Source organism: Phyllobates terribilis, unplaced genomic scaffold (assembly GCF_046119375.1).
Source record: "Phyllobates terribilis strain yellow unplaced genomic scaffold, ASM4611937v1 Scaffold_1__5_contigs__length_1240528914, whole genome shotgun sequence".
Taxonomy (NCBI): Eukaryota; Metazoa; Chordata; class Amphibia; order Anura; family Dendrobatidae; genus Phyllobates; species Phyllobates terribilis.
The window spans coordinates 1,158,254,163-1,158,268,873 of NW_027362761.1; the positions used below are offsets into that span (position 1 = coordinate 1,158,254,163).

Below are 14,711 nucleotides of genomic sequence, written 5' to 3' on the forward strand. Positions count from 1 at the left end.
AAGTAATAAAAATGCCTTAAAACATTCTCTCTCTCTCATTATTCTGGCATTTGGCAAATATTAAAATGATGGTAATCCTAATTGACCTAAAATGGGAAAGCAGGAAAAGGTTTATAATGTGCGTGTGTACCATATATATAGTACAGACCAAAAGTTTGGACACACCTCATTAAAAGATTTTTCTGTATTTTCATGACTATGAAAATTGTACATTCACACTGAAGGCATCAAAACTATGAATTAACACATGTGGAATTATATACTTAACAAAAAAGTGTGAAACAACTGAAAATATGTCTTATATTCTAGGTTCTTCAAAGTAGCCACCTTTTGCTTTGATGACTGCTTTGCACACTCTTGGCATTCTCTTGATGAGCTTCAAGAGGTAGTCACCGGAAATGGTTTTCACTTCACAGGTGTGCCCTGTCAGGTTTAATAAGTGGGATTTCTTGCCCTATAAATGGGGTTGGGACCATCAGTTGTGTTGTGCAGAAGTCAGGTGGATACACAGCTGATAGTCCTACTGAATAGACTGTTAGAATTTGTATTATGGCAAGGAAAAACCAGCTAAGTAAATAAAAACGAGTGGCCATCATTACTTTAAGAAATGAAGGTCAGTCAGTTCGAAAAATTGGGCAAACTTTGAAAGTGTCCCCAAGTGCAGTTGCAAAAACCATCAAGCGCTACAAAGAAACTGGCTCACATGAGGACTGCCCCAGGAAAGGAAGACCAAGAGTCACCTCTGCTTCTGAGGATAAGTTTATCCGAGTCACCAGCCTCAGAAATCACAGGTTAAGAGCAGCTCAGATTAGAGACCAGGTCAATGCCACACAGAGTTCTAGCAGCAGACACATCTCTACAACAACTGTTAAGAGGAGACTTTGTGCAACAGGCCTTCATGGTAAAATAGCTGCTAGGAAACCACTGCTAAGGACAGGCAACAAGCAGAAGAGACTTGTTTGGGCTAAAGAACACAAGGAATGGACATTAGACTAGTGGAAATCTGTGCTTTGGTCTGATGAGTCCAAATTTGAGATCTTTGGTTCCAACAACCGTGTCTTTGTGCGACACAGGAAAGGTGAACGGATGGACTCTACATGCCTGGTTCCCACCGTGAAGCATGGAGGAGGAGGTGTGAAGGTGTGGGGGTGCTTTGCTGGTGATACTGTTGGGGATTTATTCAAAATTGAAGGCATACTGAACCAGCATGGCTACCACAGCATCTTGCAGCGGCATGCTATTCCATCCGGTTTGCGTTGGACCATCATTTATTTTTCAACAGGACAATGACCCCAAACACCTCCAGGCTGTGTAAGGGCTATTTGACCAAGAAGGAGAGTGATGGGGTGCTACGCCAGATGACCTGGCCTCCAAAGTCACCAGACCTGAACCCAATCGAGATGGTTTGGGGTGAGCTGGACCGCAGAGTGAAGGCAAAAGGGCCAACAAGTGCTAAGCATCTCTGGGAACTCCTTCAAGATTGTTGGAAGACCATTTCCGGTGACTACCTCTTGAAGCTCATCAAGAGAATGCCAAGAGTGTGCAAAGCAGTCATCAAAGCAAAAGGTGGCTACTTTGAAGAACCTAGAATATAAGACATATTTTCAGTTGTTTCACACTTTTTTGTTAAGTATATAATTCCACATGTGTTAATTCATAGTTTTGATGCCTTCAGTGTGAATGTACAATTTTCATAGTCATGAGAATACAGAAAAATCTTTTAATGAGGTGTGTCCAAACTTTTGGTCTGTACTGTATATATATTATATTATACATATAATGGCATAAATGTTTAAACAGAAAAAGTTTTCCCAGGTCATAAGTCAAATAAAAATAAACATATCCGTAACTTTGTGTCCATTTATTAAAATCTAAAATTATTTCAGCTTGTACTATCACCAAAAAAAAATCTCACAACTACAGAATTGTTCCTTTTTGTTTGCTGCAATTCTTAGAAAAGATAAAATAAAAAGTGATAAAAAAATCAAAAAAAGCGTATCTAGCCCAAAATGGTGCCAATGGGCGCAAAAAAAAAAAAAAACCTCTCTCACACCTCAATCAACCAAAAAGTACAAAAGTTACTACGGATCTTGGAAAATGACATGACACAAAGCAAATGATTTTTTCCCTTTACAGAATTATTATTTGTCTTTCACCATATACAGGTGCATCTCACTAAATTAGAATATCATCAAAAAGTTAATTTATTTCAGTTCTTCAATACAAAAAGTGAACCTCCTATATTATATAGAGTCATTACACACAGAGGGATCTATTATATAGAGTCATTACACACAGAGGGATCTATTTCACGTGTTTATTTCTGTTAATGTTGATGATTATGGCTTACAGCCAATGAAAACACAAAAGTCATTATCTCAGTAAATTAAAATAATTAACAAAAAACACCTGCAAAGGTTTCCTAAACGTTTAAAATGTTCCCTTAGTCTGTTTCAGTAGGCTCCACAATCATGGGGAAGACTGCTGACTTGACAGATGTCCAGAAGGCAGTCATTGACACACTGCACAAGGTCCCAAAGTCTGGAGGAAGAGTGGAGAGGCCACAATCCAAGCTGCTGGAGGTCTAGTGTGAAGTCTCCACAATCAGTGATGGTTTGGGGAGCCATGTCATCTGCTGGTGTAGGTCCACTGTGTTTTATCAAGACCAAAGTCAGCGCAGCCGTCTACCAGGACATTTTAGAGCAGTTCGTGCTTACCTCTGCCAACAAGCTTTTTGGAGATGGAAATGTCATTCTCCAGCAGGACTTGGCCCCTGTCCACACTGCCAAAAGTACCAATACCTGGTTTACACACAACAGTATCACTGTGCTTGATTGGCAGCAAACTCGCCTGACCTTAACCCCATAGAGAATCTATTATAGAGAATCTATGGGGTATTGTCAAGAGGAAGATGAGAGACACCAGACCCCACAATGCAGACGAGCTGAAGGCTGCTATCAAAGCCACCTGGGCTTCCATAACACCTCAGCAGCGCCACAGGCTGATCGCCTCCATGCCACATTGTGCATCGATTACTGCATCAATGTGGCAAAGAGCCCCGACCAAGTATTGATGCATTTACTGAACATACATTTCAGATTTTAAAAACATTTTTCAAGCTGGTGTTATAAAGTATTCTAATTTACTGAGATAATGACCATTGTGTCATTGGCTGTAAGCCATAATCATCAACATTAACAGAAATAAACACGTGAAATAGATCCCTCTGTGTGTAATGACTCTATATAATAGATCCCTCTGTGTGTAATGACTCTATATAATAGATCCCTCTGTGTGTAATGACTCTATATAATAGATCCCTCTGTGTGTAATGACTCTATATAATAGATCCCTCTGTGTGTAATGACTCTATATAATAGATCCCTCTGTGTGTAATGACTCTATATAATAGATCCCTCTGTGTGTAATGACTCTATATAATAGATCCCTCTGTGTGTAATGACTCTATATAATAGATCCCTCTGTGTGTAATGACTGTAACGGGTCTGGGAGGCGGAACCTCTGGGCTACTATACAAGGGAGCGGTCCTTGTAAGGGAGCGGGTGGCGACCAGGCAGGCAGTCACAGCAGGTGACCGGGACAGTCTCTGGGTGTACGGGCAGGAGATCACGGCAAGTGATCAGGGCAGTCTCTGGAAGAACGGGCTGGAGGTCACGGCAAGTGACCGGGGCAGTCTCTGGAAGAACGGGCTGGAGGTCACGGCAAGTGACCGGGGCAGTCTCTAGGTAAAGGGTAGGTACGACCTGTGATGGCTGAACCTCCAGGTAGGCTAGCAAGGCAGATGGAGGATGTGTGCTCCCAGGTGAGCAAGCGAGAGTCTCTGGAATAGCAGGTGGTCACAGCACGTGACGGCGGAGCCTCCAGGAAGGCAAGCAGGCAGGTAGCGGAAAAGCGCTCCCAGGTGAGCGGGCAAGAGTCTCTAGAATAGCTGGTGGTCCCAGCACGTGACAGCGGAGCCCCCGGGCAGGCAAGCAGGCAGGTAGCGGAGAAGCGCTCCCAGGAGAGCGGGCAAGAGTCTGGAATAGCTGGTGGTCACAGCACGTGACAGCGGAGCCTCCGGGCAGGCAAGCAGGCAGGTAGCGGAGAAGCGCTCCCAGGTGAGCGGGTAAGCTGGTCCATAGACAGACTGACCGGAGTTGTAAGGCAGACCGTCGGACCTCGGGCAAGCAGGCAGGTAGCTGATGTGCGCTCCCAGGTGAGCGGGCAAGTTGGTCCTTAGACAGACTGACCGGAGTTGTAAGACAGACCGTCGGACCTCAGGCAGGCAGGCAGGTAATAGGAAATCAGGCAGGATTAGGACAGCAAGCTGGCAGGAATCTGGCAGGTAACTGGCAGGTAACTGGCAACGGGACCTGAGGGCTGAAGCAGAGTAGAACGGTGCAACAACATTGCTCGGGCACCTCCATTTTGGAGGAGGTGCCTTATATATGGTAAAGTCCTCCGGCCATTGGCCGGGGACTCCTTAGGACGGCGCGCGCGGCCCCTTTAAGAGGGAGGGAGGGCGCGCGCGCGCGCCCTAAGCACAGTGGCCGGGAAGGAGCGCGCGCTGCCAGCAGAGCGGGAGAGGGACGCCGGGCACGGAGCAGAGCGGTGAGGGGAACAGCGTCCCTGCCTAGCAGAGGGCAGGGACGCCGGCACTACAATGACTCTATATAATAGATCCCTCTGTGTGTAATGACTCTATATAATAGATCCCTCTGTGTGTAATGACTCTATATAATAGATCACTCTGTGTGTAATGACTCTATATAATAGATCCCTCTGTGTGTAATGACTCTATATAATAGATCCCTCTGTGTGTAATGACTCTATATAATAGATCACTCTGTGTGTAATGACTCTATATAATAGATCCCTCTGTGTGTAATGACTATATAATAGATCCCTCTGTGTGTAATGACTCTATATAATAGATCCCTCTGTGTGTAATGACTCTATATAATAGATCCCTCTGTGTGTAATGGCTCTATATAATAGATCCCTCTGTGTGTAATGACTCTATATAATATAGGAGTTTCACTTTTTGTATTGAAGAACTGAAATAAATTTACTTTTTGATGATATTCTAATTTAGTGAGATATATATATAGTTGCATTAGCAATTCTTACCCCGATAGATGTGCACACAATCTAATGATTCCTCTTCCGCTGACTTCCCGTTGCGTTCCTGACCCCGCTTATACCGGTATTGTGGGGTCTCTGTTTGGTTTTGTGTCTTTCTATTGTATCAGACAACCAGCGTGACATCTGATCTCTCCCTTGCTGGCATTGTGCCCACATGCTGCCCACACGCTGTCTGTCCCGCTCTAAGCTGCCAGGGTATCGTCTTCCCAGCGTGTAAGGAGTTCTCTACAGAAGGCACTGATATTTCGGTGCCCCCCATCTCTTTTTGCGCTTTCTTTTTTCCTCCCCGTCTTCCACAATGCCGCACTAGGGCTTGTTTTTTTTGTTGTGGGACGAGTTGTACTTTTGAATGAAATCATCATTTTATTGTGTGAGTCCTGGAAAGTGGGAAAAAATTCCAGTGCGGCGAAATAGTAAAAAAAAAATCTTTTTTTTTAATTTTTATTCACCATTTTCACTACATGTAAAATTGACCTTGCAATCTGATTCTCCAGGTCAGATACTAAACACGTATAGTTTTTTTTTTGGTTAAGCCTTTGTCCAAAACCCGTAATTTTGTAATTTTTTGCGGGATCTGGGGCAGTGTGAGGGCTTATTTTTTTGCACCCTGAGCTGACGCTTTTACTGTTACCATTTTGGGGTAGATACGATGTTTCAATTGCATTTTATTGCAATGTTGTCAAAAAAAAGTAATTCTGGCGTTTCGATTCAATTTCTCATTCCACCGTTCACCGATTGGGTTAATTTATTTTATATTTCAATAGATCGGGCTTTTACGAAAGGCATCGATACCAAATATGTGGGTTTTTTTAATAGGGTGAGAGGGATTTGAACTTATATATATTTTTTTATTTATTTATTTATTTTTTGCATATTTTTATTAACTATCCGCGGCTGTTAGCGGCAGATGATGGCTGAATAATTCAGACATCATTTGCCGGGAAAGATGCAGGCTCAGCTTGCGAGCCCGCGTCAAAGTAAGGTAGGCGGCATATGACATAACCGTAACTGTACGTCATATGTCGGTAAAGGGTTTAGTATATGGTGAGTCGCATGCGACCAGAAACTGAAGATCAAACACTTTTGGAAACATTTTGGACTTTATGTTGTGGTACGTCACTGGTCACAATGTAACACCGTAGGGAATCATTAGGTGTAATATCGCAGCGTGGCACCACGATCTCAATGTCGCCCCAGCCTTAACGGACTTGTTACCAGGTGAAATGGGACCAGTTTTTGATCTAATTTTATTCCCTCTACTCCCCTGATTATTATTATTTTTTATTCCGTCATACGGTTCCAGAGATATGGCCCTTTTTATTTAATGCTAATTTTTATGGCATTTACAAGGAGGCGCGGCTCACAGGATCTTCGGGGGCGTGTCTTCAGTTTGCTCTGCATAATTAGCCTGTTGGCCACACCCCCTTAGTAAAAGACCATAAAAATGAGCACTAAATAAAAAGGCCCATATCTCTGTAACAGTATGGCAGATTAAAAAAAAATGCTCAGGAATAAACTGCCCACTTTTGACCTCGTCCTCTTTAAGGGTGTATTCCCAAGTTTGGAAGTCGTCACCTAACCGTGGTATAGTGAATAATGTCCAGATCCCTGGGGCTCTGACCACTAGGACTCCCACCTATGGCGAGAGCCCCTTGTGAGTGGGTCGATCAGCGCTCTAATCTTCCTGTGCTCAGCTATCTCTGACGTTCCCATTAAGAATTAATTGAGCAACAGAGCGCATGATCGACCACCGCTCTTTTCAATCGGGTGAAGAGCCCTTGTTCCCGGGACCTGTGGAGGTCCGAGCGGTCGGACCCTCAGTGATCGGGAAGTTTTCCAGACTGTGCAGGAATTTGTAGACAACTGGCAATGATGCAAATGACTACTGTACCAATGAAACAGACCACTAAGGCTATGTTCACACTAGGTGTTTTTTCAACATTTTTTTTGCTGCTTTTTTTTAATGCAAATTTTCTGCTGCGTTTTACAGTACCAGCAAAGTCGATGAGATTTCAGAAATCTCCTGCACAGACATTGGTTTTTGTTTGATCAGTATTTTGTGCTTTGCATGTTATTTTGCAGAATAGAACATGTCACGTCTTTAAGCGTTTTTTTCTGCATTTTTTTCAGAGCTTTTTACCCATTGAAAGTAATAAGTGGTGAAAAAAATGCCTAGAGTGAACATAGCTATCAGGTTTTGGTGCCTTTTTAGTATAAAAAAAAAAAAAAAAAAAGGAGAGCAGTATGTGAAACTCATTTATTTTTGTCATTTTACCATCTTGTCTTTGTCACGTGAGATGGCAGTTTGGATTAGTACAGTGTAATTAAATTAGAGATGTGTATAGTGTAAACAATGGCTGAGCAAGGTGTGAGATTGAACAATACCTGTGGCCCAGGGAGGTGTGAAATTGAGCAATGCCTGAGCAACCCAATGGCAGACCATAGTGTGAAAGTAAATGGTGTCCTACAAACTCAATGCACTGCCAGTGTCTTAGGTAAACTAGTTGGCCATGGTCCCACTATCAGTATTTGGTCAATATTTTTTCTCAGGAGTGGGAGCCAAAACCAGGTGAGGAACAATCAGAGAAAAGGTATAATAGAAACAAGTCACCAATTCTGCATTTATCACCCACTCCTGAGAAAAAATACTGAACGAATACTGACCAAATACTGATAGTGGGCTTGTGGCCATACTGACCAATACACCTCCCCCCACTGTTACATTTGTAATTCTGGTTAATATGGTTTCACATATGTCTTGCATTGGTGACCTGTGTTCATGCTTCTGTGGTGGAAGGGATCCAGAAAAACGCACCAAAACCTGTGATTTTGACGCAGCTTCTTTCCTGCCAAGAGATCAAGTTTTGCTGCAGAAAAAAAACGCTGAAAAAACGCCAAGTGTGAACATAGCCTTAGTGTCCGTTTTTTTAGAAAGGAATAAAAGCACAACATGCAGAATTTTTTTTCTTCTGTTCCAAAAAAAACCTGACATTTAAAGGGAACGACCCATCAAAAACAAGTAATACCTTTCCATGGGATAGATGATAACTTGCTGATTGTTTAGGGGGATGTGACTGCTGGGACCGGCAATATTCAGCAGAACAGGGAAGATTTATCCTAGATGGGGGGAATTTTATTACAAAATGGAGCAGCAAGTTGGATGCTTCGCTCATGCTCTATGGGGCTGCCGAAAAAGCCGAACACAAGGCTTGGCAGCCCCATATGGAATAAATGGAGCGGCGGTCGCACATGGGCATTGATGCTCCATTCTAACGGGGACATAAAGATCCCTCTTCTGCCGATCAGTGCGGGTCCGAGAGGTCAGACCCCAGCGATCAGCATGCTATCCTGTGCATAGGTGATAACAACCCCTTTAATGGAACCCAGGCGGCCCCCATAAGAATTAGTGGGCTCCTCCCCTTCTGACTGCATCAGTTCACGCGACGGAACGGAACATGTCCTCATATCCTACATTTTCCACTCTACTGCTTAGGAAATTTGTCTATTTCTGCACTGCAACATTTTGTACCAGTAAGGCTATGTTCACACGTTGCATTTTTACTGCAGGTTTTTTCTGCAGGCAAAACCTGCTCTCTTGGCAGGAAAGAAGCTGCTTACAAAAAGCAGGTTTTGCTGCACTTTTTTTTTTTTGTCCCTTGTTCCCCCTAAAAAAAGATGATGCAACTTCCTTAGGTTTTCTGCACCGAAAACACAGCAAAACCTGATACCTGCGTTTTTTTCTGCATTTTGCACTTATTTATTGCTTCCTATGGGTGAAAAAATGCTGAAAGAAGTGACATGCTGCATTTTGCAAAAACGCAGCAGTTTTCCAAGTCAGTCAGAAAAAAAAAAAAAAAAAAACAATGTGTGTGGTGTGCTGGAGATTTCTGAAATCTCATAGCTTTTGCTGGTACTGTAAAATGCAGCTGAACATTTGCATAAAAAAAAGCAGCAAAAAAAAAAAGCAAAAATGCAATGTGTGAACATAGCCTCAGGCTATGTTCCCACGCTGAGCTTTTGGTGCGTTTTTGACGCTGTATATTTTTGCATCACTGACCGGAGAGTGACAGCTGCATAGAAATACATGACGCTGTCACGCTCGGGTCAGAAGAGCCGCCGGCCAGTCCGAGCATTGCGATGTAATCCTCGTCCATGTTATACGGCCATCTGTCTGCACCCTAAAAAAACACAAGTAACCTAAATACTAGGTGCAGAAATGGAGCACTAATAGTGCAACATACAAAACTCATCAAAAGCTCATAGCCTTAGGGTATGTGCACACAATCAGGATTTGCTTTGCAGAAATTTCTGCAGCATTTTTTTAATGCGTTTTTTGCGTTTTTGCCTGCGGATTTGCCATGCGTTTTTTCCAATGCATTGTATAGGAAAAAGACAAGCAAAAACGCCCAAAGAAAGGACATGCTGCTTCCGAACATGAAATTCTGTTAGGAAAAATCCTGATCATGTGTACAGATCTTGCAAAATCTCATAGAAAATGCTGGGATAAGGTTTCCAATGCGTTTTTGGGGCCAATTCCGCACGGATTTACTGCATAAAAAACGCACCGTGTGCACATACCCTAAGGGTACATTCACACCGCGTCTTTTTCTGCAGGTCCTTTTTCAAGCAGAAGATGCTCCAGGAATTGTCCCCTTTCTTTGGAGTTTTTTAGTCATTTCCTCAGCACTTTTTCAGGGTTTTATTTTCGCTGTCGTTATTTAAAAAAAAATAAAAAAAAATTGAAGCTTCTCTTTACTGATATTTTCCAGACGTTTTTTAAAATTCTACAAAACGATGAAGACAATGAAGCCAAAACGCTGACAGAATGTTCAATAAGACGCCCGGGCGCCATCTTATCCTTCCCATTGACTTCATCTGTGAAATATCGAGTGACTTCTCGGCAGAAAACACCTGAAGAATCTGAGGATCGGCGTGGAGCCGCCGGACGTCACTTCTTTAAACGCTTTGGCGCCTTTTGGAAGCCCGGACATACGGACAGAACGTCATTTTTCCCGCACAAATTAAGAGGATCAGTGTTTTGATTGTTTTCTTAGCGCTTTTTCCGCCATTTTTTTAGCAGACCCGCTCATAAAATTGGATTTTTTTATTTTTTGCTCTGCTATGGAAATAAGTGACATTATCCTGCCAAAAATGATCCTTTTGGAAGGTGATCTGCATAATTTATTAAAAAGATCTTAGACCTGATGAGACTGGTGTATTTACTTTGAAAAATCCCATTTCTGAATGGCCTGTATAATCTTCATGGTATGATAAAGGCTAAGAACTGGATATGACTATATGGATATGAATGGGGCAGAACTTTCCAAAGAGGACTACACAGCCATTGTGAGCTGGATTTTTTCCCAAAGTAAATACACCAGCCTCATCAAGTTTAAGAGGGTTTTTTTCTATGCAAATCAACACATTCTTAATTTGCTTCTTATGCAGATGTAGGAATAATAGGAAAGCTGAGTGACAAGTGCAATAAGGAAGAGTGATACTGTTTGTCACCCAGCTTTCCCAGAAGTAGACCCCACTGTGGTGAGCCCTGCATCTGATGCCCGTGGATGATGTGGAGAATGCAGCCTAGTCTTCAGTAAAGCAGTCACTTACCTTCTGACACATTCCCTGCTTCTTTAGGAGCTCAGAACAGTCCAATAGTAGTTTCAACAGCGGTTTCTAATGCAGCGCGATGACTGCTGGGTATTGTAGTCCTAATGTTAACAGCGCAGCAGTTCTAAAATGGTTCTCTGCTAAGAGAAAAACTACTATTCCCAGAGTGCAACTCGGCCTGGTTACTATCCTTATGTTTGATCGCCGCCCTAGCAACCGGAAAATATAGAGGACGGTGATTGGTGAAAGTAGGAACACGTGGTTCTGTCCTGTTGTTTGTTTTTTTCCTGAATTAGGTGTTAATAAAGTTGGTTTTAAAATAGGAAGATGTAGTTTGTATATTGAATTAAAAATGTGATATTATATTAATGTGTAACATCAATTGCCCTGTAATTGGCCATTTTGAGACCGCCCACTCTTAAAGGGGTTGTCCAGACGTGGGGCTCTGGTTTGTAGTCACTCTGTGTGACTGCAGACTTGTGAACCCTCACAGCTCGCACAGTGTGCGCTGTCACGATTCGCTGGGAGCAGATGGTACTCACCGTCCACATTTCGACTAGACGTGCCCGGCCTTGTATTGAGCGAGGCTGTGCACGACTAGTCGGCACGTGACCACATGTATGCAAATCACTTACTTGCACTCACGTGCCAGCCCGCTCCCAGCACCGACAAATCCTGACAGCGTGCACTGTACGCGGAGGATTCACAAGTCTGCAGTCATATAGAGTGACTATAGACCTGAACCCCAAGACCTGGACAACCCCTTTAACGCTTTTTCATTTGGGCCTTCATTTTTACCTCCCCTTATCCCAAGAAACAGAACTTTTCCATCAAAGTAGCCATTTGAGGGTTTGTTTTTTTTGCAGGACTAGTTGTAGTTTTACTCATATTACTATATGATGTACTGAAAAACATGAAAAAAAATCCAAGTGAGGTGAAAAAAAAACACCAGTCCACCATTGTTTTTTGGGTTTTGTTATGACAACGTTCATCATGCGGTATAAATTACCTGGAAATATGATTTTCCCAATCAGTATGATTATGGTAATACCAAAGTTGTTTATATACATAAATATATATCTATATATTATATGTATACATATATACATATATATATATATATATATATATAGATAGATATAGATCCTAAAAATATATATTTTAATGGTTTAAAAATATTAGGAACTTCGTAAAAAAAATAACTAACTTGTGCCGCCATTTTTTCACTTTTCCGTGTGAAGGGTTCTTTTTTTATTTTGCCGTGGCGAGCTGATGTTTTTATTGGTACCGTTTTTGGAGCACATACTATGTTTTGATAGCTTTTTATTGTATTTTTTGGGGAAGGTGCGGTGACTAGAAAACACTAATCTTGACTTTTTTTTTCTTTACGGCTTTTGTTGTAGGGGTTAAATCATTTCATATTTTGCGATGTCGGACTTTCACAGTTGCAGAGAAACCAAAAATGTTAATTTTTTCTTTTAGTTTTGAGAGCGCGAGGAAGGGAATGATAATTTAAAGAGTTTTTGTTTTAGTTATTTTTTTAAATTCCTTTCTAGTTTTTTTTTACGTAGTTTCCCTAGGGGACTTGATCCTGCAGTTTTTGATCACTTGCAATGCATAATGCAATACTTTAGTATATAATGCTAATAACAATCTCCTATGACTGGGCGTCAGGAGGACCAAGCTGGCCCTTATAGGTGCTTTCAGTGGGCCCGCCGCCTTTTGAGCCCACTGCAGCCGCACTACAGGAAAGTTTCTGCATCACTTGCCAGAGCGCCAGTGTCCAACGGCACATTTAGAAGATTGGTAATGGGTAGTAGAGGGGTTAAAAATCCTTCGGCGGCATAACCTTACAGAAGCCCATTGCTAAAATTTGACACGTCTGCCTATAGAATTACATGTCCTTAAACAGCTTTATTCATCAAAACTCACAGTTCAAAACAAAAGCTGTCCTCCGGATCGCAGCCGGGATGTCCACACAGTTCATAAGACCCTGTTGCCGTGGGAGACGGCCGCGCCATGTCACTCAGGGTGCATCAGATGTGGAGCCTTCACAGACCTGTGTTCAGCCTCACACAAGCCTGTACAGAGCAGAGCACTGCTTGCAAACCAGAAACTGACATACCCAAACCTTTGCTGCAGGTTTTAAACAGGAATCTGTGGCCATGAGCCACCTATAAGACCCGGGCTGGAGGAAGTGGACTGCCCCACTGCCATTCCTGCAGTCCACTCCAAGAATAAAAGCCCATGCCGGGTTTTACCAAATCTGCCTTGGACAACTAGTTTGACCAAGTCCAAACTTACTTTTATCCTACACTGCAATCATATATGTATACACACCGCTGCACTACATTATGGTGGAGAATGTGGGCAGTGTGAGCTGAGGCATACCCCAACACCAGCTGCATGTCTATTATTAGGCCTGCCACTTTGCAGCCTAGGCCAACAGACAAAATGGAGGAGCTACTAAAGAAGTTTGTACTCACCCAGCGGCAACAGCAGGAGCGGGATCAGCAGCACAATCAGCAGCAGCTACTGTACCAGCAGCAGCAAAAGACTAATGAACTAATTCTGCAATAGATTGCTGCCCTGCGAGAAACGGCGCAAACGCCGAATATCTCTCCGACGTGAGGCCTGGGACAAAGTAAGAGCAGCGTTAAGGAAGATGGGTCCTGAGGACGACATGGAAGCCTTCCTCACAGTTTTCGAATGCACAGCGGAGCGGGAGTGCCTGCCAGTCCATCAGAGGGCTGAAGTGGTGGCTCCGTTTCTGATGGTCGAAGCTCAGAAGGCCTACTTTGACCTCAGTTGGGAGGATGCCCAGGACTACGAGAAGCTGAAAGGTGAAATCCTTGCCCAACTGGGGGGTAATACTTATGTGTGAGCCCAACGCGTGTACCAGTGGTCCTTTGCGGAGTCCCGACCCGCTAGGTCTCAGGCATATAACTTGTTACAGTTGGTCAAAAAGTGGCTCCAGCCTGAGACCTTGAGCCCAGCCCAAATGGTAGAGAGGGTGGAGGTGGACCGGCTGGTGCGAACTCTGCCAGCAGCCATACAGAATTGGGTGGGGCAAGGGGACCCAGGTAATCTCGACCAGGTGGTTAGCCTGATTGAGCGGTATACAGCCACCCAGGACTTTTGAACGGGACTCTGCCCCAATGCAAATGGCACGCCGGCCCCTGCAAGCCCCGGAGTCTGGGAAAGGGTCACGGCCCTCTGGTGGGGACAGTAAGAACCAAGCCCACACTGTGGGGGTACCCCAGAGTGAGGGTGGCAGGAGACCAGTTTCTCCTAAATTGGTCTCAAGGACTGGTGGTGCCCCCGCTATTAGGTGCTGGTGATGCCAAGGGCCAGGACATATGGCTGCTAACTGCCCCCTGACTGTTGAACCCATGGACTGCAGGTTTAACCGCAGGTTGTCTAGGTATGCATGGACCATCGGCACCGCAGACCCTGTCGGAACAACAGGGGAGCTCCATCTGTGCCAAGTGCGGAGAGGTTAAACATGTGGTTGGAGTGGTAAAGACTCTTCCTTACGGGACTGTGCTGGGAAGAAGTTTGCCACTGTTTTGGACCTTGTGGGAGAGTAAGATTAACCCTCCCAGAATAAAAGTGTGTCCGGAAGTGGAACCCGAAGATCCCGACTCAGAGGTACCTGCCGTAGGGGTCGCGAACCTAGGGACAGAGTGTGAACCCAATAGGTTTCCCTTAGAGGTATTGACAGGAGAGGTTTGTTTGTGTGGGGGTGTGACTGTGGCACTACTAGATGTTCAACGACCTTGTCCCGGATCTTGTCAACCCTATAGAGTAAATCTTGGTTGACCGCCATGCGTGGAAAGACAGTCTCTGCACCCGGTTGCTGAGCCACCCCATTTACCTCTATTACCCATTCTCGTGCCCGGGTCAGGGTAGGATCCTATAGCTGAGCTGTCCCAGATAGATGTATACATATA

General features: G+C 43.8%; 1 protein-coding gene across 4 annotated transcripts in view; it reads right to left on the bottom strand.

Annotated features, from left to right (window-relative positions):
- Positions 1-10,854, bottom strand: part of LOC141162585 (cilia- and flagella-associated protein 99-like) — an 83,469-nt gene extending 72,615 nt beyond the window's left edge. For 2 of the 4 annotated variants that reach the window (XM_073648836.1, XM_073648862.1), the window contains exon 1: positions 10,759-10,846. Coding sequence is in view for 1 of the 4 variants with exons in the window: in XM_073648854.1 (XP_073504955.1) it covers positions 10,759-10,770 (12 nt within the window). In the remaining 3 variants the exon portion in view is untranslated. Of the gene's footprint in view, positions 1-10,758 lie in introns of all 4 variants that reach the window. The other 2 variants (XM_073648846.1, XM_073648854.1) reach the window with 2 other exon arrangements.
- Between the last annotated feature and the right edge of the window lie 3,857 nt (positions 10,855-14,711).